General features: G+C 39.6%; 3 protein-coding genes across 3 annotated transcripts; 1 reads left to right on the top strand and 2 right to left on the bottom strand.

Moving 5' to 3' along the window:
- Positions 1–492: 492 nt before the first annotated feature.
- Positions 493–6,058, bottom strand: aimp1b (aminoacyl tRNA synthetase complex interacting multifunctional protein 1b). Its single transcript, XM_065275644.1, has 7 exons — positions 5,921–6,058; positions 5,259–5,367; positions 3,855–3,968; positions 3,611–3,760; positions 1,104–1,327; positions 760–928; positions 493–675 (listed from the first exon to the last, which is right to left on the bottom strand). The coding sequence occupies exons 2-7, from the start codon at positions 5,359–5,361 to the stop codon at positions 509–511; spliced, it is 927 nt and encodes a 308-aa protein (XP_065131716.1). The 5' UTR covers positions 5,362–5,367; positions 5,921–6,058; the 3' UTR covers positions 493–508.
- Positions 6,059–7,303: 1,245 nt separating this feature from the next.
- On the bottom strand, positions 7,304–13,841 carry LOC135764977 (nephronectin). The gene is made up of 12 exons (XM_065275650.1): positions 13,197–13,841; positions 12,569–12,666; positions 12,066–12,158; positions 10,988–11,101; positions 10,750–10,869; positions 10,384–10,518; positions 10,197–10,289; positions 9,401–10,093; positions 8,601–8,684; positions 8,399–8,494; positions 7,821–8,089; positions 7,304–7,735 (listed from the first exon to the last, which is right to left on the bottom strand). The coding sequence occupies exons 1-12, from the start codon at positions 13,262–13,264 to the stop codon at positions 7,643–7,645; spliced, it is 1,956 nt and encodes a 651-aa protein (XP_065131722.1). The 5' UTR covers positions 13,265–13,841; the 3' UTR covers positions 7,304–7,642.
- Positions 13,842–16,066: 2,225 nt separating this feature from the next.
- Positions 16,067–23,275, top strand: LOC135764973 (CXXC-type zinc finger protein 4). Its single transcript, XM_065275645.1, has 3 exons — positions 16,067–16,796; positions 19,047–20,073; positions 22,660–23,275. Exons 2-3 carry the CDS (start codon positions 19,096–19,098, stop codon positions 22,705–22,707), a joined length of 1,026 nt encoding a protein of 341 aa, XP_065131717.1. The 5' UTR covers positions 16,067–16,796; positions 19,047–19,095; the 3' UTR covers positions 22,708–23,275.
- The last annotated feature ends 592 nt before the right edge of the window (positions 23,276–23,867 follow it).

Genomic DNA, 23,867 nt, shown 5'->3' with positions numbered 1-23,867 from the left:
GTGTTTTCTCTTTCAATAAATAGTTCTCACAAGGACAAATGTTTGCTAGCTAACAATTATCATACAATACTAACTTTGGCCACCAGGTGTCACCACAAGAATGAAAATTCTGTTTTCATTTACTCTCACGTTACTCACACATTACCTGTCTTTAAATGTCTTTGTTCTGATGAACACAATGTAAGATGTTTTAAGAAATGTTTGTAACCAAACCGTTCGTAGACCCCATTTACTTCCATAGTATTTTTTTTCCTACTATGGAAGTGAATGGGGTCTCAAAATATTTTCCTTCACATCTCTGTGTGCACTATAATATTTCAGCTTTTCTCTCCTCTCATTTGTACTATAACGTCTTTGTCTGGTGGAGTTTTTGATATGTAATAGCTCTGTAATATTGACAAACTAAATCTCTAAATGAAAACCATTGGCTCTCTTTATAGTTCACTACTTAGATGATGATGATGTCTGTAATAAATGACAGGATGACTGTGCTGTTTAATTTTGTCCTTTATTTGATTTCACCATTGCTGATGCCCTGGGCCCGGCAGAGGCCCTTCCCACGAACTTCAAATGCCACGCCCTTATATGTGGCCACGCCCTTTGCGTCTGTGTGCAGGTCAGGCAGTAAATGCTCCCAGATTCTGCGTTTGGGATTTAACTCTTTCTCAGGTTCACCTGTCACATCAAAAGATTCATTATCAAATCCTTATAATATCTATTGAGTAAAAATAAGTCAAACATTTGATCGGTGCATCTTACCAGGGTAGTTTTGAAACGTGATTCTGTCACCGGGTTGAGCTCCAGTGGGAGGGGTTAAGGGTTCTGTCCTCTCTTGATTGACAGCACAGAGGAGGCGGGCCTGAGACTGAACCCCTCGTACCTTCAATGACCGCACGTTACACAACAATACCACCAGACTGCCAACCAGCTACAAATACACACAGAGGGAATTACAATGTTGTATATTGTAAAGAATATTTTTTTAAACAAGCTGAAACAAAATGCATGTCAATGTAGAAAATGTTGATATATTAGCTAGATATTGTTGAAAAAAAGTCACACTAGTTATTGTGTTAATTGTATATGTGATGTGAGTTTTTAACCTGTTCTGGTGTCACGTGAACGCTCTGTGCGCTGACCACGGTTCTGGGCGCGTGTTCTCCTAACTCCACCTCCTGGATGACCAATGACGGCGAGTCTGGATGTTTCCGGACTGCTAGAACTCGTCCGACCCGCAGATCCAGACGGGAAACATCAGGTTTCTGTTCTCGCATGAGAACGCTTGCAGAATTAGAAGAGTTGAGAAGCTCATGGTCCACAGCAGCTCCTGAGAGAGATGAACAACATCATAAACGTACTCAACATCACTACATTATTTCATACAATTGAACTCATGTGACACAAAATAACTTACAAGAGATTAGAAATTGCTTACATTTTTTATTGAATCTTTAAACAAATGATTACCTTAATTGTGTGACATTTCCTTGTGTATAATGGATAAGATTGCACAAAAGCAAAGATGATGATATATGGGTGGATATATAGTTGTTAGTACACAACTAAGTACAAGAACACTGCACTCAAATCTGCACCGATTTTTAACCTAAAACTATTTAAATATAGACAGTTTGGTTAGTGGCTAAACTGAACTCTGGAATAAAAAACCTTGTCGAAAATAACAAATGTTTTGGTAAAGACAAGGGGAGATAAGAGTTGTGTACATGGTAATGACGTATTGTGATCCTCAAACATGATTGTTTCCTCCTTTTTATGCAAACCACAAAAGACCGCTGGAAAACAGACCAATCTCAACATAACACCAACTGTGACGTTACAATGAATTACAATGTTGTTACAATGCTAAAAAAACAAAGTTGTAACTGCTAAGTTAGCGTTATATGCTAGTTAATGCTATATGCACTCGCCTTTGGTTTGAGAGACCCGGGTTCGAATCCACTGTGACACACCATTGTGTCCCTGAGCAAGACACTTAACCCATAGTTGCTCCAGAGGCGTGCGACCTCTGACATATACAGCAATTGTTAGTCGCTTTGGATAAAAGCATCAGCTAAATGAATAAATGTAATGCTATATGCTAGTTTATGCTATATGCTAGTGTTTAGGCTAAAGTTCTACTATTGACGTTCAGTTACGTTTTGCAGGTCCATACTGAAAAAACACAAACTTACCACTCAGAAACATCTTTTAACAATCTCCAAACAATTGATTATTCCTCAAAATCTGATACAGACTCAAACATAAGATCTGTTTACACACACACACACACAGAGCTACTGAAGGAGAAACAGCCAATCAGAGCAGAGCTCAACATTATTATTCATGACCCTTTCAAATAAGGTAATAATAGACCATTTCATTTTAAAGACAAATCCTAGGGTTGTAAAACTGATTTTTGCACTTAATAAAGCCACAAACCTTCTGTGTAGATATCAGAGAACAATTTAACAGATTATTACAATGCATTCTTAAGCACCTTTAAAATACTCATTGTTTTTTTGCTTGTTATCAGAAACTACTCTAAAACGACTCTGTTGTTATTGATTCTTTGCAAAGATTACCTGAAGTTACCTTTGTGGAACGGAAGTTTATGTTGTTACTGCTGAAACCGTCTCACACAAAACACATTCAGAAAGCGATTGTTATAATTTTATCAGCTTTATCATAAGAAACACTTGAGTGTAAATCAGGATTTACTGAACACATCAAATCCAAACTGACAGTCAAAAGGTTAACAAATAACTATTGGTTCTGGGTCACAAGGATTTGATCTACTCAAGATTTGGGTTGTTTCATTTATAAATCCAAACATTCAGGTCAGATTGCATGAGAACAGAATCCTGGTATCACATTAACCCCATTCACACAGCACTTTCGTCGCAGAAAATTTCTGTAAAATTGTCTTCTGTGTGAACACAAACACGTCCTGTTTAAGGTCTGGGATTGCTCCCGTAAAGAGGACCTATAACATTGCCGTAACATTCACGGAAAGCATTCTGTGTAAGCAAGAGTCAGAAACAATGCCTTAAGGGGCGTGACGTAGAGAGGACACGCATGTCATCGCAACAAGAAGCTCTTGTTGGTTCTTATGGTTCAGCTTTTTGACACAGGGATTTAAACACAGATTAACATTCACGATGAATGATGTCAGCAAACTGGACTGAAGCAGAGATGCATCATGCTCCTCCTCATCATCTCATTATAACTAAAATGCACATGTGTGGTTTATTGAGAGAAATCACATTAGCAAACTTCAGACGCTGTGGAAAAACCTACAGAACTTGTCTTTAGTTAAGTATGTGTGTGAATGCACAAACAGATTCCAGAAAATCATTGGCAGTGTGAATGAAACAAAAATCAAACGATCCTGGACAAATTGTCTGTGTATTTTCCATAATCTTTGTGTGAAAATGGCTTTAGCATGTCTGTGGCTCAGAAATATCACAGACAGGTTTTGGGAAAAGCCCAATAATATCAGATGATTGATTCCCACCCCATTTATAATGACCTTCTCCCTTGATATAGAATGATTAAGCTTGTTTTATGAAACTAAACTATCAGAGATCTGTACAGAAGTTAAAGTCCTCACCTCTCCTCTCTCTCCTGCGTCTCCCTTCATGACGTGTTTGTGTGGTTGTCGTCTCTGATGGAGTCGTTTTGGACAAGAGAGGAGTTTCACCCAGCAGGTCTGTTTTAGATACGATTGATGCCGTGAGAACTCGCTCCTGTCGCAGCTTTGCTGTAACACAAACACACACACACACATGTATGAGGTTTCAGTCCACACGTTTGTGTGTCTTTATGAATGTAACACAAGTTATTTTGCTGCACACCTGCTTTTCTCCTCTGTGTATCGTGCAGGACGTTCTTCAGATCATCGATGTCTTTCTTCAGCTTTGCATTTTCAACCAATAGTTTCTTCTCTTCTCTTACTGACGCCTGCAGCACTGACAACAAACAAACAAACAAAACAAACAAATGAAGAAATCAAAGCAAACCAATTAAAAAGATGAACAAACACAGAATAAAAGCAAAATCAATCAATCAATCAATCAATCAACATTTATTTACTGAACATTTAAAAGCAGCACTAAGATAAAAAGTTACAAAAGTTTTGTGTTCTATCATCCAAAAATATTTAAGTTAGATGAATCATTTTTTACCCAATCAACACACACATCTCTGCTACAAATCAACACTTAAAGGCACACAAGGCAAGTCTGAGTATTATTTCTCTACTAGCTCCCCCTAGTGTCTGGGAGTAAATGCGTTCTATATCTAAGACTATACGAGACTGAAGGACACCGGGTCGGATACAGCGAACTTGCAAGTGGGGTATTCTTCCTACAGACGGTAGGGGCGGGCGAGAGAGTCTTCATTCGTCATGTAATGAGTCATTTAACCATATACCGACTTACGAAGATGATTTATTAACATAAAAATGCTGCCTTGTGTCCCTTTTAAAGTTTGTTTGTGTGATCTACCGTTATCGTACATTTACACCGAAAGTGAGAGGAGTGCAAACGTTACCCCATAGGTGGGGTTCATGTAACAAACAAAGGGTTTGTTGTTACACCTGCTAGAAAATTTACATTAAACACAAATAATTCAATCAAATTCTGTTTATATACTAAAAATGGATGTTGTTTATATATCTGACTATAATAGATGGATATCCACACATTCATTCATCCATCCATCATCCATCATCTAACCATTCTTGTGTTATACAGCAATGATTTCCACTGATATTGTTTTAAAAGTTTTCATTTTAATGAATAGTATTTACATTGTTTTCATTTCATTATCATTGTATACCTGGGGTTTATTTGTAACTCTGCTGTGTAAAAATGTTTTCAATCCCAGCTATCAGTTACTAGGAGTTGCTGACATGTTTCAAAATGATGGTATGTTTTAGGTAACAAGACAGTGATTGAAATAATATAAGGTTGGATTTGGTTACTTACACATCCAACTCAGAAATAAAAAAACATAAGTTGAAGAAATTTACCTCCAAAACACTCTTTGTTCAATATCTTTACAAAAACACATCAAAACTTTTCACAATTTCACAGGAGATCTTCTGACAGTAAGAGAAAAAAGCACAGATTGCTCTGTAGAAATATGTTAAGTAGCCGTCTTACAATTAATGTTGCTTTAATTTCTACCATAAATCTGACAAAATCAGCTGTAAATAAAAACAATTAGACAAATAAATGTGTGTGTAATGGTCTTACTAGCTTTCTCCTGCAGAAAGAGCATCTGTTGTGTGAAATACTCCATCATCTGATCTTCATCATTAGAGTCTGATCTGGAGACGTGAGGACGATTGGCAGACATCAGCACCTGACAGAGAGAGAGAGAGAGAGAGAGAGAGAGAGAGAGAGAGAGAGAGAGAGAGAGAGAGAGAGAGAGAGAGAGAGAGAGAGACAGAGATGAATGCATCTCTTCTGCTATGAGAGACCGCAGACATTACACTGTGTGTGTGTGTGTGTGTGTGTGTGTGTGTGTGTGTGTGTGTGTGTGTGTGTGTGTGTGTGTGTGTGTGTGTGTGTGTGTGTGTGTGTGTGTAGCAGCTGTCCACTACCCCCCCACACTCACATACAGTCCATGCGCACAATCTTCAGCACTATAAATACACACACATTATAGACTTCAGTAAAGATTAACTCAATCTTCACAATAATACTTAGCTTATACTGTAATAGACACATTCATCTGAGTTTATACACACTTAACTAAACACAATACAAATTCATTCTCACAATACACACACACACTCACAAACACACACCACATGCATGTCTGCTATACATTACATCATACACACATTCACTAAAACACAAACACACAACAGCATGCAAATAATGTTTAGATACACAATCAATATCATATTTACCTGCGTAGTGTCTCTGTGTGTGTGTGTGTGTCTGTGTGTTCTGAGGTTCGGCGCTGGGTGGAAGGAAAGAACTAAAATCTCTCTCTCTCTCTCTCTCCCCCTCCTCTCTCTCTCTCTCTCTCTCTCTCTCTCTCTCTCTGTCATTCATCATGTAAAATGTCCCAGCACATGTGCAAATGAGGTGTATCATATTCTCCTGTGCTGTACACAATCTCTATGTCTCTCTCTCACTCCCTCTCTCTCTCTGGACAGCTGTCAGGTTCTGTGTGTGTCTGCTGTAAAAGTCTCAAGTTTATTCTGGTAGTCCATTAGACAGGGGGTGTGGCAGTGGGCGGGGTTATTGTGTCAGGGGAGGAGTTAGTGTTCACACACTGCACACATGGTCTAAAAACAAGCAGCCAACTTACTACACAAACACCGCTTGAAGTGTTAATAAGAGTTTTTTTAAGACTTTATTCAGAGTTTGGTGCAGGTGTCAACATAAATTAAAATACAATGTAAAAAGTTAAACTTGAATCATATTTATAACACATAACATACATAAATAACAAAACAAACTACGTAACATTACACAGTACAAGGCTTATCAAAGGTGCAGTGTGTACATTTTAGCGGCATCTATTGGTGAGGTTGCGAATTGCAACCAACAGTTTAGTCCACTGCTCAACCCTCGCTTTTGAAACACATAGAGAAGCTATGGTAGCCGGCACCGGACAAACATGTCGTCGTCAGTTAAGTGTCCGTTAAGGGCTTCTGTAGAAACATTGCGGCACAAAATGGCAACTTCCATGTAAGGGGACCCTCGGTGTATGTAGATAAAAAGGTTCATTCTAAGGTAATAAACACATAACGGTTCATTATGAGAGGTCTTTATTCACCCCTGATAATATAGTTTTGTATATTATTTTGCATTTCTGTCAAGAGATCCTTCTAAAAATTACACACTGCACCTTTAATGACTTATTACAGTTATCATCATTTATTTATTTTCTTCATATTATTAAAAGCAATGTGAAACAGCTTTATATTAAATAGACATCATCTCATTATGCAGTACTGTATGTGGATCATGTTTGTGTGTTGAATGTGTGTAATACACCTGAAGAGCCAGCAGATGAAGCTAAAACACTCAAGTGTCTCCTCATCCGTCAAACAAAACCACAGTCAACAGTTAGAGTTTCTTATGTGTGTATATACTGTATGTAAAGCTATGAAACCTCACATAGATTGCCTTTAATATTCTATTGCAGGCTGATCTGAGAACAGTCTCATGTCAGATACAGATTCTCTTACAGAGATTAGACAGAGAATACACACACACACACACACACACACACACACACATCTGTCAGAAGATTTGTGAAACACACCTGATTCAGAGAGAGAGAGAGAGAGAGAGAGAGAGAGAGAGCTGTATCTGAATGTGAGGTCTTAGCTATGAAACTTGGCTTTTGAACAACCAAATAGTTTAGATGAAAGTTTAAATGAAAGACTGGTCAACAGATCAGGACTCAAAGACTCAAAAGACTTCAGTAGATAAACACTGAGAGCAGCAGAGAATAAACACAGCTCATCACTGTTATCAGTATTTATAACACATCTTAATTCATATTCACCTCTCTATGTGTATGTAAGAGTTTCATTACACATTATGATAACAATATAAAACCACACACAGTCCTATAGGCAACACTGTTGTGTATATTTGTGTGTGTGTTTGCTTCACTCTGTACTACAGGCTCCTCTCCGCAGACTGACATCATCCACAGCGATTTCTCCATGTTTTCCTCCTCTTCTTTCTCCCTTTATCACAATCTGATATACAACAGCATTTATTTGAGTGATAGTATGCAGTATCAAAAAGCCAACAGTTAAAAGCGTGCACAAACTGAATGCTTACATCATCAAGACCACGCCCCCAAAGCGTCATTCGGGTGTGTTTCCAGCCGTGTCCTCCGGTACTGGTCCATATGGATGGGCTGTTACTCCGCCCCTTCCTGACAAACACTTGCAGAGAGCCAATGTGATGTCCGTGTAGGCGGTGTCTGAATTCCAGACACAGTTGACTGACCTGCCACGCCTTTGTGGGCGGACCCAGAGGCACCGTAAGCCGCGCCCCTCTGACGCTTCTTCTGCTCGTAGTCTCTGGTACTGTCAGGTAACGTCCACCTGAGGATGATGGATGGGTTAAAGTAGAAAAGAAAAGCGCACTGATGTATTTTAAGATATGTCAGTGTTGTTTTCAGTTTAGACAGATTTTACATTTATTTTAGTCCAGGACTAGTCTAATCCCTGTCTGTGAAACCCATACGTTATGAAAGTCTTAGACGATCCGCCGGCTGTAAGTCTTTTACTCTGATTAATTGATCTGATATAAACCTTTAAACACAAACTCCTGACAGTTTTGTGATGGTCAGTGATTGTTTTGATGGTGTCTGAGGTTAACATCACACTGTGTTTGTCATTCAGATGTTTTACCTGCAGGATCTTCTTTGATCTTCCAGTGAAGATCTCCTGAATCTGACATCCAAACACACAAACCTTCATCAAACGTGCAGCTCACAGCACCAGGCCCTGAAACACACACACACACACATACACACATACACTACTTAGTTAAATTTTAAATGGTTTGTCATACCTATGGTTAGTGATTAAAGGAGATTTCTGTGACTTATACCTGGATCATCACGTCTGTATTCTGCTGTGTTTCCCAACTCAACATCAAAGTCCCAGTCAAACAGATTGTTTTCATATCGTGGAACTGTGCAAACACAACAAATGATATTATAAGACACAAATATAGCATTAAACAATTTGTTAAAGGGAACATATGATGAAAATCTGACTTTTCCATGTTTAAGTGCTATAATTGGGTCCCCAGTGCTTCTATCAACCTAGAAAATGTGATAAAGATCAACCCAGTAACTCAGAAGGAGATCTTATTATAATAAAACCGCCTCTTAATCTGCACTGTCCAACCACAGCACTTCCATTTAGTGCAGAGAGAGAGAGAACAAAATGATTTCCAGCACAATTGAGTTTAAATTTCAACAAACCACCATTATGGTGATCAGTGTTTGCATTATCAGCTCATTTGCATTTTAAAGAACACACCCAAAAATGTCACATTTTTGCTCACACCTACAAAGTGTCAATTTTAAAACGTTATAATAAAGTATATATAACATCTTAAACAAGTCTTATGAAATGTCCCCTTTAATATTATAATGTTGTTCACTTGGCTTGGCCATCATACTTTCATAGGCCAATCATCAATAAATGTGAATAATTCAACTACGACAGAGAGATTTATCAGTGTCTGCGATTTAAACTTTCTGTGAAGATTCTTTCTCTCTCACATATATACATGTGAGTACATGTGAGAAATACAGTTTGTAAACAGATTTGTTACTGTATTAGCAGTGGTGTTTGTGTAAAATCATTCTTCATGTATGGTTGTCATATTCAGCTGCTCACTGTGAACGTCTCCTCTCGGTTTCGCCGTGTTCTCTCTGTGAATGCGGTTGTCTAGGGTGCTCGTGCTTTCTGCTGTTGTCAGTGTCGTGATAGCTACAAGTGCGGCTGTTGTTGCCATTGTGATGGTTGTAGAAGGGGACGACTCTGTAGGTGAGGATAGTGTTGTTGGATTTGTTATCGTGGATATTGCTGTGGATGTAACGTCTGTTGTTGTCATGGCAACAGTAGTTGGGGTTACAGCTGTTATCACAGTGCTTTTCGGAACAGTTGTCATAGCAACATCAGTGGTACGAATGGCTGTAGTTGTAGCAGCTGTTGTTGTCATGGTGACATCAGTGGTAGGAATGGTTGTAGTTGTAGCAGCTGTTGTTGTCATAGAGACATCAGTAGTGGGAATGGCTGTAGTTTTAGCAGCTGTTGTTGTCATGGTGACATCAGTGGTAGGAATGGTTGTAGTTGTAGCAGCCGTTGTTGTCATAGAGACATCAGTAGTGGGAATGGCTGTAGTTGTAGCAGCTGTTAGTGTCATGGTGATAACAGTGGTGGGATTAGCTGTAGTTGTGGAGATGGTTGTTCTGGTTGGGGTTGTGTTTCGGGTGGAAGTTTTCATGGCACCTGTTTCCGTGGAGATGGTGGTCAGACTGACAGTCACTTTGACTGGTCTCGCAGGCTGAACAGTGACTTTAAAAACAGCTAGAAAACACACATTTCATCAGTTAAATCACCTCTCTGTTTTCAAAATAAGTATTTTTAATTAAAATCCATTGGAAACCATGGTGAATTATTGCATACTTACATTTACAGTCATAACCCTTCCCATCAACACTTGGTTTACACTTGCATTTCTTGTGGTCTGGCTTGTCATAACAAACAGAGAGTTTCTTCTTATCTGAGGATACAAGGACACACAAACCATCAGAGACTGTGACACAACTAATGAAATCTCAATGCATTGTTGTCTTAACACACACACACACACACACCTGTGCAGTGATATTTTCCATTGATGTGTTGAAGCTCAAATCCATTGTGACATCTGCAGATGTAGCTGCCAAATGTGTTGACACACTTACGAAATCTTGGACACTGCGCTTGACCTGTTACACACTCATCCACATCTACACACAACAATAGTCAAGTGTTAACATTTATGATAACACAACCTCTGTCTCAGATTCTGCTTACACGCTTTAGTTTACAGTCTGATTCTTCTCAATAATGATTTTCATAAGATCCTATCATCAAAATAGTTTTTATAACGAGAACAATAAGATCAAATCTGCCTATTGTAATAGAAATGAGGTCACAATGCAACAATCTTAATAGTTTTGACAGTCCTGGATCCGTACCGACACACGTCCTGCGGTCAGGTGCGAGGCGAAGTCCAGGTGACGGACACTGACATGTGACCTTTCCTTTCATCATCGCACAACCGTACTGACAGTTCGCCATCGCACAAGTGTGGGCATCTAAACACACAAACACACACACACAGAGTTACTGTAACACACACAACTGATTTTAAGTCTCAGTATATACATGTTATACTATATGTCAGTTTAATTCTGGAATAAAGTAAATACTCACTCCTGCATGTGCCGTCAGTCATCATCATGTATCCGTTGAGACAGTAACATTTATAACTGCCCAGTGTATTCATACATCTGTATTTACAGGGTCTAAACGCACACTCATTCACATCTACACACAAACAAATCATACAACAAAACTCAATTATTACACTAGGAACACTATTTTGTTGTTTAAACCCATTAAAACTTGATTAAAGAGTAAAGAAAGACAGGTAGAGACTGCGTGTGTGTGTCCGTGCGTGTGTGTGTGTGTGTGTGTGTGTGTGTGCGTGCGTGCGTGCGTGTGTGCGTGCGTGCGTGTGTGTGTGTGTGGTCAATGGTGATGTACATACACGTCCTGCTTGTGTCTGTAAGTATGAGTGGAATGTGTTTAGACGTGTATCTGATTTTACAGACATGTTCATCCCTGCAGGAAAACACACACGCACAGATCTCATAAAAACCAAAGGGCTGATCTCAGGTCAGATATTAAATAGAAACATCACCCAGAAACCTTTTTAAAGTTGTATTCACAGGAGAATGATATTTTATAATCACAGATGAATGAAACCGTACAGTACAGTGTGTGTTTGTTTGTTTGTGTATTTGTACTGTTGTGTGTTCATGCTGTAGTCATCTCAACACAATCAGATCTCCATCACTCACTAACACTAAACCCAGCGGGGCGCTCGCTCCGGTAACACTGTCTCTGATTGGTCAGAATGTTTATATGCCTGTGTCTTAATGACAAATACACACAGTACCTATGATGTCATCAGACACACTTTCACATTTGTTAATGCTATACTGTTAATTATTAGCTATTTATTTTGTGTGTGTCAGAGAGAGGGAAAGAGAGAGTATATACTTAATGTATATTTAATGTATATGATTCTGTTGTTTAACTTGTGTTTAGCTTTTGTTGATCTTCTTTTATATCTATAACTTTCTATTTTACTATATACTTATTTTTGCACTATTTGTATGCAGCCCAGCTGCAAATGCTTACAAATGTACAGTTTTTGTCATGCCAGAGAGAGAGCGAGAGAGACCTTTAGATAAATGACCACACACACATAAACTCACAGCTGTACCTTGGTTGCAGGTTTTGCCGGTGTATCCTGCATGACAGCGGCATTGATCCGGTCCAACACACTCGCCGTGTTTACAACCCGACTCACAAACAGCTACACAAACCAGACAAAACACATAAACATCGGTGTGCCAATGCTCCATGTCCTCGAAAGTAAAAACTAAACAGAGCCTTTTATTTTATGTGTAGCAAGGAAGGTAGTATGTAGTATGCACTTTCAGTCACATGACATCATTGTGTTTAAGTCTACATCTTCAGTGATGGCCTGTTGTCATGTTTCGTGTTATGGCTGTCTGATCGAGCATTACATTGTGAGATCATACAGTATTCATAACACTTATCTGCACATTTTATCACTTGCAGTTAGTTATTCTTCACATTTTTGCAAAAAATTGTGTATCAGAACCCAAAGTGTATCATACATGTAGTGTAGACAAAAGGCTGTTAAATGCATGAATGTCTGTCAGGATAATGTATGTCACGCATGTGTATATATTTGCTCACGTGTGCATTTTCCCCATGAGTTTCTTGTCCATCCCCAGCAACAGTTGTGTGTCTGACCATACTGACACAATCCATCAGACAGAAGAAATGAACTGGACCTGTGACAACACACACCAAAACATATCAGTAAATAAATCATACAATATCTGCAAGTTTGTATTCTATGGGATGAAGAAATGTTTTTCAACTATTAAGTTATATTTTTGAGTTTAGTTGATCAAAATCTGCTTGTCTCTACAAAAGAGGAATCACATTTTAATCCAAATAAACTGGTCATCACCGTATTAATATATAAATACATATTTTGCTATAATTGAACACAAAGTTGTCTTAAATCTCTTTAAAGCTGGAATTTGGTTTGTCTTTCATGGTTTAACATTTTAATTCATTGTCTTTAATTCAGCTGAATTTTTGACTAGTTTATGTGTGGCTGGTTTATTAAAGTCTGTGATGTTATGCTAATACCTTGCATATTTATTCAGAGTATCATGGTGCACGGGTACTGCAAGGTAAATGACACATTCGTACTACGAGAATTGTCTAAAAACATGACACTTACTTTTCACCAAGTTAAAGTTAATCTGATATGTTGAGATGATAAGTTATAGAAGCGCAGGTAGAGTCTCACCTGAGAGCGCGTGACACTTCTGCCGCGCACACACACATCAGACAGAAGAACATCAGATCCATCATCATCAGATATTTATCAGACTGTTATCATAATCTCATTTTAAACTCCGCTGAACTGTCTCTTTGTTCCGTACAGAAGTTTGCGCTTGAAGAGGCTGAGCGCGCGTCAGGTGTGTGTGCGTATGTGCACGCGCACCGCTATGGGCGATTCATTCCTTCTGCTGCTTTCGTAATGACATCAACTCGCTCTATGTGTGTGCGCGTGCGTGTGTGCGCGCTGAGCAGTCAGAAGTTTCCACTGCTGAACTACACGAGGAGATGTGAGTGAGTGAGTTTATGGAGAGAGCATGAGCTTTGTTTAAAGATATCTGAAGTGTGTGTGCGTGCGTGTTTGCTCTCCATGGAGACGAATGGGAATACCAGGAGTATAAAGAGCGCGTCTGAAGGGCGCACACACACACACACACACACACACACACACACACACACACACACACACACACACAAAGACACACACTATAATTAGTGTTAAAGCTTGTAAAGTTTGTCTGTACATCCTGTGCTCATAATTACAGATGAGCTTTTAATATCAACCAGTTTTGTTCCAACAAACCGCAGCAAAAGTGTGAACTTCCCATAGGACAAAAATATATGTGCAAAAATGTACACTACAGGTTTTTAAAGGTTAAAATTAAATATTTTCAACTGCAAAAATATACTTATAATTTTATATTTTAAATAATTATATCATTTTAAAGAAATATATGTTAATATATGAAGGTTAATTTATATTGAATTAATTAATTAAGCTTTATTTTCTACATAATGTATTTAGCAGGGTTTTTTTGCTGTATGGGTGATTTTGTCACATTATATTAAATGTGACACTTGATATTCTAGACACGCGTGCTATTGTCTTGAAGAATTTCAGCACTCATTCAAAAACTCTCTTTCCAGACAATGTATAAATGTTTGGCATTAAATGTGAAAGCTCTCCCAGTATCATTGATAAGCAGGATATTATATACTCAAAGATCATTCCTAACCTAAGACAACTTTGCATCAATGGTATTAATTTTCATGATTATAAATGTGACAACAAGTTTTTAAGAAATTGTTTACTTAACTGCCAAATAAATTCTCTCAAAAGAGATTATATTCTAAAAGATTTTGGTAAGGAGACAATAAGAAAGATTAGATGTAAATACTTAAAATTCCCGGTCCCACCAAAGATGAAAGAAATGCAATTTAAATTTTGAATAGGATTTATCCAACCAATGATTTCTTAAAAAACAGATTCAAAATGGATGTAGGAAATTGTAGCTTTTGTGAAAAGGAACCAGAAGATTTAGATCATCTGTTCGGTGGTTGTGATATCGTACAGAGGTTTTGGCTGGACCTTATACAATTAATTGTGTCCAAAGGAATTCAGATAATGAATCTAACTATTAATGATATAAAATTTGGAATTTTTCACAATGATATCAATGACTTTGGCATTAACAACATCATCCTGATAAGTACATTTTTCATACATAAATGCCGTTTTTTCAAATTACGTCCTAACATAACACATTGGAGGAATGAGTTAAATCTCTTTTATAAATCTTTGAAATGGTGTAATAATAAGAACGCTGTAAAACTGGCGTCTTTTATAAACATTCTTATTGATTGATTGCCCCGGTGATTTGGTTTCTTTTGAATATATATTTTATTTATGTGTTTGTTTGTTTTTGTTTTTTTTGCTTTATTTCTATGCCCCATGTTCTTCTACCCTTTATGTATGTATTTGATAAGATACAAATGATTTATAGAAAGAAGTTATATTGTACCTATTTTGTTTGTAATTGCTTTGTAAATAATAATAAAAAAAATGTTTGGCATTAAATTACACAGACATCAAAAACAGCCGTGCACGCGCTTGCACACAACCACACACACGTTTTGTACTTGTTTACATTTTTCCTATAAGGAATCTGTAAGATCACAGGATGATTTACGGGTTTATGGCCTTCAGAACTTTGGAATAAAACACAAAGGCCGTTTCTCAATCAGAAGTCTGCAGCCTCTGGAGGTCGCATGTGTAGGCTGCATACGTCATCAAGCCTGGTTTATTTAACTAAGCATTAAGCATAGTAGAACAATTTACGATTAACTAAGTATAATAGTAAACTTTATAATTGTTAATGTTCTGAAATAAGACCGTTTTGATGACGTATGCAGCCTACATATGCGACCTTCAGAGGCTGCAGCCTTCTGATTAAGCAACGGCCAAAGCTGCGAGTCTCCCCACACGCGTGATCAAACACCGACATCTAGTGGACAAAATCAAAAATACAAATCAATATTGAAGTATTCAGCCACCAGAGGACGCAGCTGAGCTTTCATTGTTCTGAAAGACTAATAAAGATCCGTCATCCATCCATCCATCATCCATCCATCGTTTTATATATGCAGATATGTTATCTTTTCTGTTTTCAGCTTATTTTAATTCACTGTATATACAGTATGCCTACATTATGACCGCAGTATTGATGTTATTGATACATTTATATGTTATTATATAATAATAATAATAATATATGTGCGCTCAAAATATACAATATAAATGATATATGATTAACATATGATATGGCATGTTTATTGTGTTATCAGCACTAAATATCTCCTAATAAGTATATATCTTTGTTATTCTATAATAAATCTATGTATTTCTGATATTAAATATAATTACTATGAATATTATTCAATATTTGCATATTAAGACATGAATTAATATTTCTGCTGAATTTTGGATTTTTGTCAAGCGCTGATTTCCCTAACGTTAATAAAAAATCTCTAGCCACGTCTCACACACACACACACACACACACACACACACACACACACACACACACAGACACACACACAGAGAGAAAGAAATTCCCAGTCGGTCGGGATCTGCTTCACCGGGGGGAAACGCCTTCTCGCCTCGGACCCGTTCTGTTTTAATTAGCCTCCCGGTGCCGCGGGTAATTACGGTAACGAGCCGCAAATGAACCGTAATGAACCGCAAAATTCCCTGAGAAAAGCCTCGCGCGAGACGCGGTGCGTGATTAATAACCGTCACTCAGGCTTCGGCGGGGCGCGCGAGGAGTTGACACGCATTACCCTCTGCACGGCGCGAGAGCCCGTATGTCAGCCCCCTCGCGCCTCCCGCGCTTCCACAATCATTTCCCGCCAATGATCAGGAGGTGTCCGCAACGGCGCTTCCTCACCTCCTCGCACCCCCGTCAGCCACACGCAGCGCGCGACACACACACACACACACACACACACACACACACACACATACACGCACACACACCGGGAGGAGCCGTCTACCCTTCCGTCACCCATACCCGCCCCTGAGGACGGTGCGTCGTTGGCGGCGTCAATATTATTTATTATTCCCGTTAGTCTCGGTATTTAGCGCCGCAGCTGCTCGCGGTGATCGTTAAAACGGACGCGTCTCGTTGTTTTTGGGCGCGTGTTGTTCTTGTAACGGGGATTATTGAGGCGGCATCAGCGTGCGGTGATGCTCTCCGTTAAAGGATCGTGAAACGTCGCGAGTCTAAAGGTAAAGCTCGTCCATTTTCCGTCCTCCGCCTCCCCCCTCCTCTTCATCCACCCCTCCATCCATCCATCCTCCCCCCTCCCGTCTCTCTCGCTCTCTCTCTCTCTCTGGTGACGCGAAGCGGTCGAGTGAATTAATCCGTCGCCTTTAATTGCACCGCAGCGTCCGGCGGTCTCGCGCCCTTAATGACCTCTGATCCGCGCGCGCTGCCGCAGCAGGCGGAGAGTAATTACCGTAATTGATGCTCGAGGCAGGGGTGGCGGGGGGGGGGGGGGGTTGGGGGGTGCAGTGTTTCTCTCTTTCTCTTTCCAGCACACACACACACGCACAGACACACAGAAACACACACACAACATTTGACCAGTAAGTTTCTCTCAGCGTTTATTTCATCAATATCCTCTCATTAATCCAGAACAATAAAAATACATTTCTGCTGGTTTTAGAAATAATGCTTCTTTTTACAGAATTATTGACGTTCACATATATATGCTAAAGAAAACGATTGCTGACGTTAAATAACAATAATTCTATAGAATTTGATCAAAACTGTTGCGAGGTCGATTGTGTCCTATATACATTTGACTACGTCATTCTTGCAAAGCTGTTATGGCTACAGAGTCAGAAATAAAGGTACAAAACTAATCTTTTCTGTCTCTGGGGTGGTACTCTTAAAGGGTCATTTTTGTACCTTTAAAGGATTTCAGCACATTGAAATGTTGTACTTTTTGGGGTACAATATTATACCCTAGGGACCTATTGTTTACCTTAAAGGTATAGTTCAACCAAAAATTCTGTCATCATTTTCTCACCAGCATGTTGTTATAAACCTGCATTATATTTCTTTCTTCTTATGAACACAAAGATATTTAGAGGAATGTTTGTAATCAAAATCGTTCATAAGCCCCATTCACATCCATAGTATTCCTTTTCCTACTATGGAAGTGAATGGGGTTCATGATCAGTTTAGTTACAAACCTTCCTCAAAATATCTTCTTCAGTGTTCATCAGAACAAAGACATCTAATGCAGGTTTGTACCAACACGAGTGTGAGTAAATGATGAAAGAATTTTCATTTTACTATCCCTTTAAGGAACAATTTTGTTTTAACTTCTATTTTAGGGATGTGAACAGTTAACTATACCCTAATAGGTGCACAATAGATCCTTAAGGTATCCCAAAAGGTACAACATTGTATAATGTTTAGTGTATCTGTAGAGGTACAAAACGGAACCTTTGGGCAGTGGTTCTCAAACTGGGGGCCAGCGAGATGGTGCCAGGGGGGCCCCAATTTTATGACATTTTAAAAAATACATTAATTTATCATGAATTCTGAGTAATTAAACCTAAAAAAATAAGGCTACTAACCAACAGCAAATTTAATTAAAATGTAAGTTTTAGAACTGGTTTTTGATATACATTTTCTTTGGGGGGGGGGGCTGTGAAGGAATGTGCCGTACACAAGGGCTTGAGAAACACTGCCTAAGGGTACCACCCCAGTGACAGAAAAGGTACAGTTTTCTACCTTAATTCTGACAGTGCTAACCAAATTTATTTTATTACTGGGAACCTAATGGGGGAAATTTTTAATCCACTATAAAAAATACCCTTAAAAATTATTTTTTATTTAATTTTAATTTTAAGTGGATTGTTATTTGATCCCATTTAGATGCATAACAACTGGCTCTGGATAGACAAGAGATTATTTTGACAAATTATTCTGTACTCACTTATTACTGTGTACAATAATCAGAGTTCCCACAGATCACGGAATTTCATGGAATTTTAAAAAGTCTTTTCCAGACATTGAAAATATTTTTTGGTCCAAGTCATGGAATATCAGGAATTTTTTGTTTGTTGCTTTAAATTTTAGTTTCCAATTATTACAATGTAATCCACTTGTGACGTAAGGAAGACCATTTTTGGGTCCAAGCCTCCACTGACGACTTCATTTCAATATCTTTTTATTGTTGTTGTTTATTCGTTTTACACATTTAAGCTACATTTTTATAAACTCACAGTGTACACTACATTATCCAGGCTCACGGCATCCCAGACATAGGTCATGGAAATTCTGCTTTTTAGTCAGGGAATTTGACTTAGAGTGGGAGCCCTGAATAATTTAATTAATCTATTAAATGATTATTTGAATAAAATTGCTATTAAATCATAACAGAAGTATGATAATTACAACATTCACGCTATTTAATTTGAGTTTAATCTCTGTTCACTGTTTTTTTTCTTTTTGCCCCACAGAACCTCCACAGCGGATGGTTGGGTGTCGACGTAGGTTTGTTTTGCTCTGATGGCGAACATGAGCAGTAGTGTGTGCATGGAGACCCCACACGCTCATGGCCACACCCACGGCCACACCCACAACTACAACCACACCCCTGGGCGAGACTTTCCTCTGCAGTTCGACTCTTGCGTGAACCCCGTCTTAGACTACAGTGCACAAATGGAGCGGTATCGTTCCTTTGCTACCTTCTATAAAAACAGCACGGCCGCCGCAGCTGCCGCCGCCGCCCCGTTTCCCCAAACTGCCAAAATCGCCCGCATAGCCACACCCCTCTTCCCCTCCGCCCGGCTGTCAGCCATGCCACCGTGGCCCTGCGACAACACCATGCTGTGGGGGAGAAAACCTGCCGCGGTAAACGGACCTCACCCACATCGGACTGGTATGACGCGGGGGGAGTCGGTGAACGTGCACATGTCCGGCAAACACATTCCACAAGACTCTGCCCTCCAAATGAGTGCCGACAACTTTCTTTCCCCGTTGGCTGCGGAGCAGTGTCGCGGTCTGCCCGTAACGGGGGCGGAGTGCATGAACCGGCTCAAGTGCCCGTCGTCCGTTCCGCCCTCTGGCGCCGGAGAGGCGGATCGAGGTGGGACCTTTGGAGGGATGCCACCGCTGGGGGGTCTGTCGCTGCCGCCAGGGGTCATCGTCATGACAACGCTTCACTCCGGTGCAGGGTCATCGGGGGTCACGATGTCAGACAGCGCGTTTCAGATCGCCAACGTGGCGGCAGACTGCCAACAGAGCGGCTCGTCCTGCTCCGGCTCTCCCGCCGCTCTTAATGGAAACGCTAACGGCAGTTGCAGCAGCGGAAGCGGCAGCGGAGCGGCCAAGCGCAAACGTAAGCGATGCGGAGTGTGCGCCCCCTGCAGGAGGCTCATTAACTGCGGAGTGTGCAGTTCCTGCCGGAACAGAAAGACGGGTCATCAGATCTGCAAGTTCAGGAAATGTGAGGAACTCAAGAAGAAACCGGGGAGCACGCTGGAGGTGAGCTGCTAATGTGCATGCGCATACACTAGCTCACACTCTCATTCACTCACACACTCGCATGCATGCACTCACACGAACACACACACACACAAACTCACTTACTCACACACACTTGCACATATGCTGTGAGGTCTACTAAAGTGGGCTGTTAAACTGGGAGTGATGTGACTTTGGATTTCAGCCCAGTCTTGGCACACAGAGCCATAATGAACCGATGTGCAGTATGTGTGTGTGTGTGTTAGCTGATGGTTTGATTATTTCCCAAACCCTCTTATATTCTGGAAAATGCCCTTACACACACGCACGCACGCACGCGCGTATACACACACACACACAGTAGCAGTGCTGTAAGATGAGGCAACATGTTGTAAGTTCTCTGTAATCATACAAAGACAGACTCATCTCTTCACATTTCATTAACTCAACTCACTGACATCAGATCAGAGTCTCATCGAGATTTTAGGAATAAATTCTGCTCAGTGTTAGTTTTAGTTGCAGGTAAAAATCTAAAACAATTGGTGCCACCATAATAGACAGTGCAACAATGTGTTTACTCATACATACAATGCTTAAGAAAATACAGTTAATATTTGTCCAAAAGTATATCCGTGTATCCAACACATGAAATATTTAGTTTAAATCTTCCTAGAATTAAGACATTCATATTTGTAAACCCATTTCCAAGGCCAGGATCTCAGAAATTGAGTAAGGCCAGTAAGACTAAAGCTTGTGATTTAGAGAAAGAATAAAGTCTGCAGTTAGTTAGTTAACACTGATAGATAGTGCACACTAGGGCTCAGTTTCCCAGACAGGATATAAATCAGGGGTGCACAAACTTTCTCCTACCAAGGTTCAAAAATCAAACCTCACTGAGCGCTGTGGGCTGAAAGTAAATGTTGCTGTGTTATATGAAATTTAAAGTTGCCCTTATTCTTCTCATTTTTAATTTTCTATTATTTAAAAAATAAATAAATAAGCAAACATTACTCTGTTTATGCATAACTAATGCAGTTTTATTTTTAAAGGTGTTTTCTTTTGTCTGTGTGCCACTGCCTTCACCTCTCCATTATTAGCCTATTATATTATAATATATTGTATTATTAATATTATTATTAGCCTATAATATTCTATTATATTATTAATATTATTATTAGCCTATAGTACCGGAGTTCATAGTTTCGTGACACATGCAATACACCTTCAAGTATGCATGTACATTTAAAAACAATTATTCTCTTTAATTTCTCGCATTGCATTTCAATTTACATCCTTGTAATATACAAATAAAACAAAACAAAAATACTTTTTAGAAATTGTTTAATTAGAAATATTAACATCTGAGTCAATGACTTTTATCCATTTTCCTTATCTAACATGATGCCCACGGGCCCTAGTTTGGACCCCTCTGGTTTAGATTAATCTAGGACTAGACCTTAGTTATATTAGGACATTTAAGTAGTGTTTATAAACATACCTGACAAAAAGCTTACTGGTGTGCATCTTGAATTCAAACATATGTTAAAGGTGCAGTGTGTAAATTTTAGTGGCATCCAGTGGTGAGGTTGCGAATTGCAACCAACGGCTTAAGGGCGATTTATAGTCGTGCGTAGGTCCTACGGCGTAGCTACGGCGTAGGCTATCCGTAGCCTGTGCGTAGCTCTGCGTAGCCTGACGCGCACCTCACAAAATTCCTAACAGCGCGTCGGACCTACGCGGACCGCAAGCTCTGTGATTGGTCCACCAGAACCCCTCCCGTCAGGTAAAAAAACTGCGTCATAGGTATTTCCGTTTGAGACGGTGAAAACAAAGATGAGCCAAGTTGAGGAGTGATTTAACTAAAACTGCAACATAAGTCGCTGTTTATTTACTTACATCATTGCTGGTCTTCTCAAATTATACACAACAAGTTGCTATTTTTTCTTCGTTTGTGGGTTAACTTGCTTAGCTTCTTCTTCTGTGACGACTTCTGCTGCTACTGTGGTTACACGCGTGATTACTGCCAACCAGCGGTTTCGCGTGTGTTTGCACGTCGACGCGGACGGCGACGCACAAGTATAAATGAAAACCGACGCGGAACCTACGCCGTCGCTGCTACGCCGTAGGACCTACGGACGACTATAAATCGCCCTTTAGTCCGCTGCTCACCCCTCGACTTGAAACGCATAGAGAAGCTACGGTACCCACCACTGGAAACCAGGTAATTGACAGAGACAACTTAGTTAAAAAAAGTTTGCCCGTTAAGGGCTTCTGTAGAAACATGGCGGCACAAAATGGCAACTTCCACGTAAGGGGACCCTCTGTGTATGTAGATAAAAAAAGTCTCATTCTAACGTAATAAAAACATAACAGTTCATTATAAAAAGGTCTTTATACACCCACAATAATGTAGTTTTGTATATTATTTTGGATTTCTGTCAAGAGATACTTCTAAAAATTACACACTGCACCTTTAAGATACATCAGGGCAAAATGTTTTGGGCAGCTCAAACATCCATTTTAGTCTTGGACTATGATAAGCCCTATATAGGGAACCGGCCCTAGGAGTTTGTGACATATAAATCCTTACAGTTTGTTTTCTCTCAGAGGGCACCGTCAGCGGGAGCAGCCGACACCTTCCGCTGGTTCTTCTGAAAAACTCATCACAGACCACATGATAATATACAAAACCGGACTCAAAACTAGAAGAACTGCAGGTCATAACCCTACGATCCTCCCCGAGATCTGATGATAGCGTTATCAGGGACTCTTACCTGCCCTGGCTTTCTACCCCTTCCCCTCAGGACTCACTGTGGCACAGAGGTCATTCAGCACCGGGGTATCAGGTGTCATTTACCCCGCCAGATAGACGTCGAGTCTCTGACGCTCAGATTGACTTCAACTCAACCGAACAACAACACTGACAGACGTAGAGAAACAGAGACCCAATTTCAGTCGTATCAGGACTTTGTCCGTGTCTAAAGGAAGAGTTCACCCAAAATATCACTCTCATGTTTGTCACTCCACATCATCTGAAACACAACTATCCATATCATTTCTATATAAAGTGAATGAGGCCTGATTTGCCAAATCATTTACATTCAAAATGGACAAAAAGCCCCATACACATTAGTCCAAATGACTCGTGCGCTATATTCAAAGTCTTGTGAAGCCATATGAGAGCTTTGTCTGAGGAACTGACCAAAAAAAATAGAGCCCCCCCCCCCCCCTTGAAATAGCCCATCAGTTAGTATTATTGATCGATGTCAGTGATGTCAAACGAAAGGGGTTAAAGGGGACATATCATGAAAATCAGACTTTTTCCAAGTGCTATAATTGGGTCTCCAGTGCTTCTATTAAGCAAGAAAATGTGAAAAAGATCAACCCAGTAACTTACTTTTGGTAAACCATTCTCTGCAAGCATATGAAAAATTTGTCTCCCCTTGTGATGTCATAAGGGGATCTTATTATAATAATACCGCCCCTTAATGTGCACTATCCAATCACAGCACTGCCATTTAGTGCAGATAGAGAGAAATAATTGACAGCACAATTGAGTTTTAATTTGAACAAACCACCATTATGGTGATCAGTGTTTGCATTATCAGCTCATTTGCATTTTAAAGGACACACCCAAAACGGCACATTTTTGCTCACACCTACAAAGTGTCAATTTTAACATGTTATAATAAATGATCCAGATGATATTTTGAGCTAGAACTTTACATATGTACTCTGGGGACACCAAAGATTTATTTTTCATCTTAAAAAAGTGAAATGTCTCATTTAAAGCAGACAGGGAAGATTGGCAAAGC

Source organism: Paramisgurnus dabryanus, chromosome 21 (genome assembly GCF_030506205.2).
Source record: "Paramisgurnus dabryanus chromosome 21, PD_genome_1.1, whole genome shotgun sequence".
NCBI classification, from domain to species: domain Eukaryota; kingdom Metazoa; phylum Chordata; class Actinopteri; order Cypriniformes; family Cobitidae; genus Paramisgurnus; species Paramisgurnus dabryanus.
The sequence above is the reverse complement of the archived record's forward strand: the minus strand, read 5'-3'. Positions and strand labels throughout refer to the sequence as shown.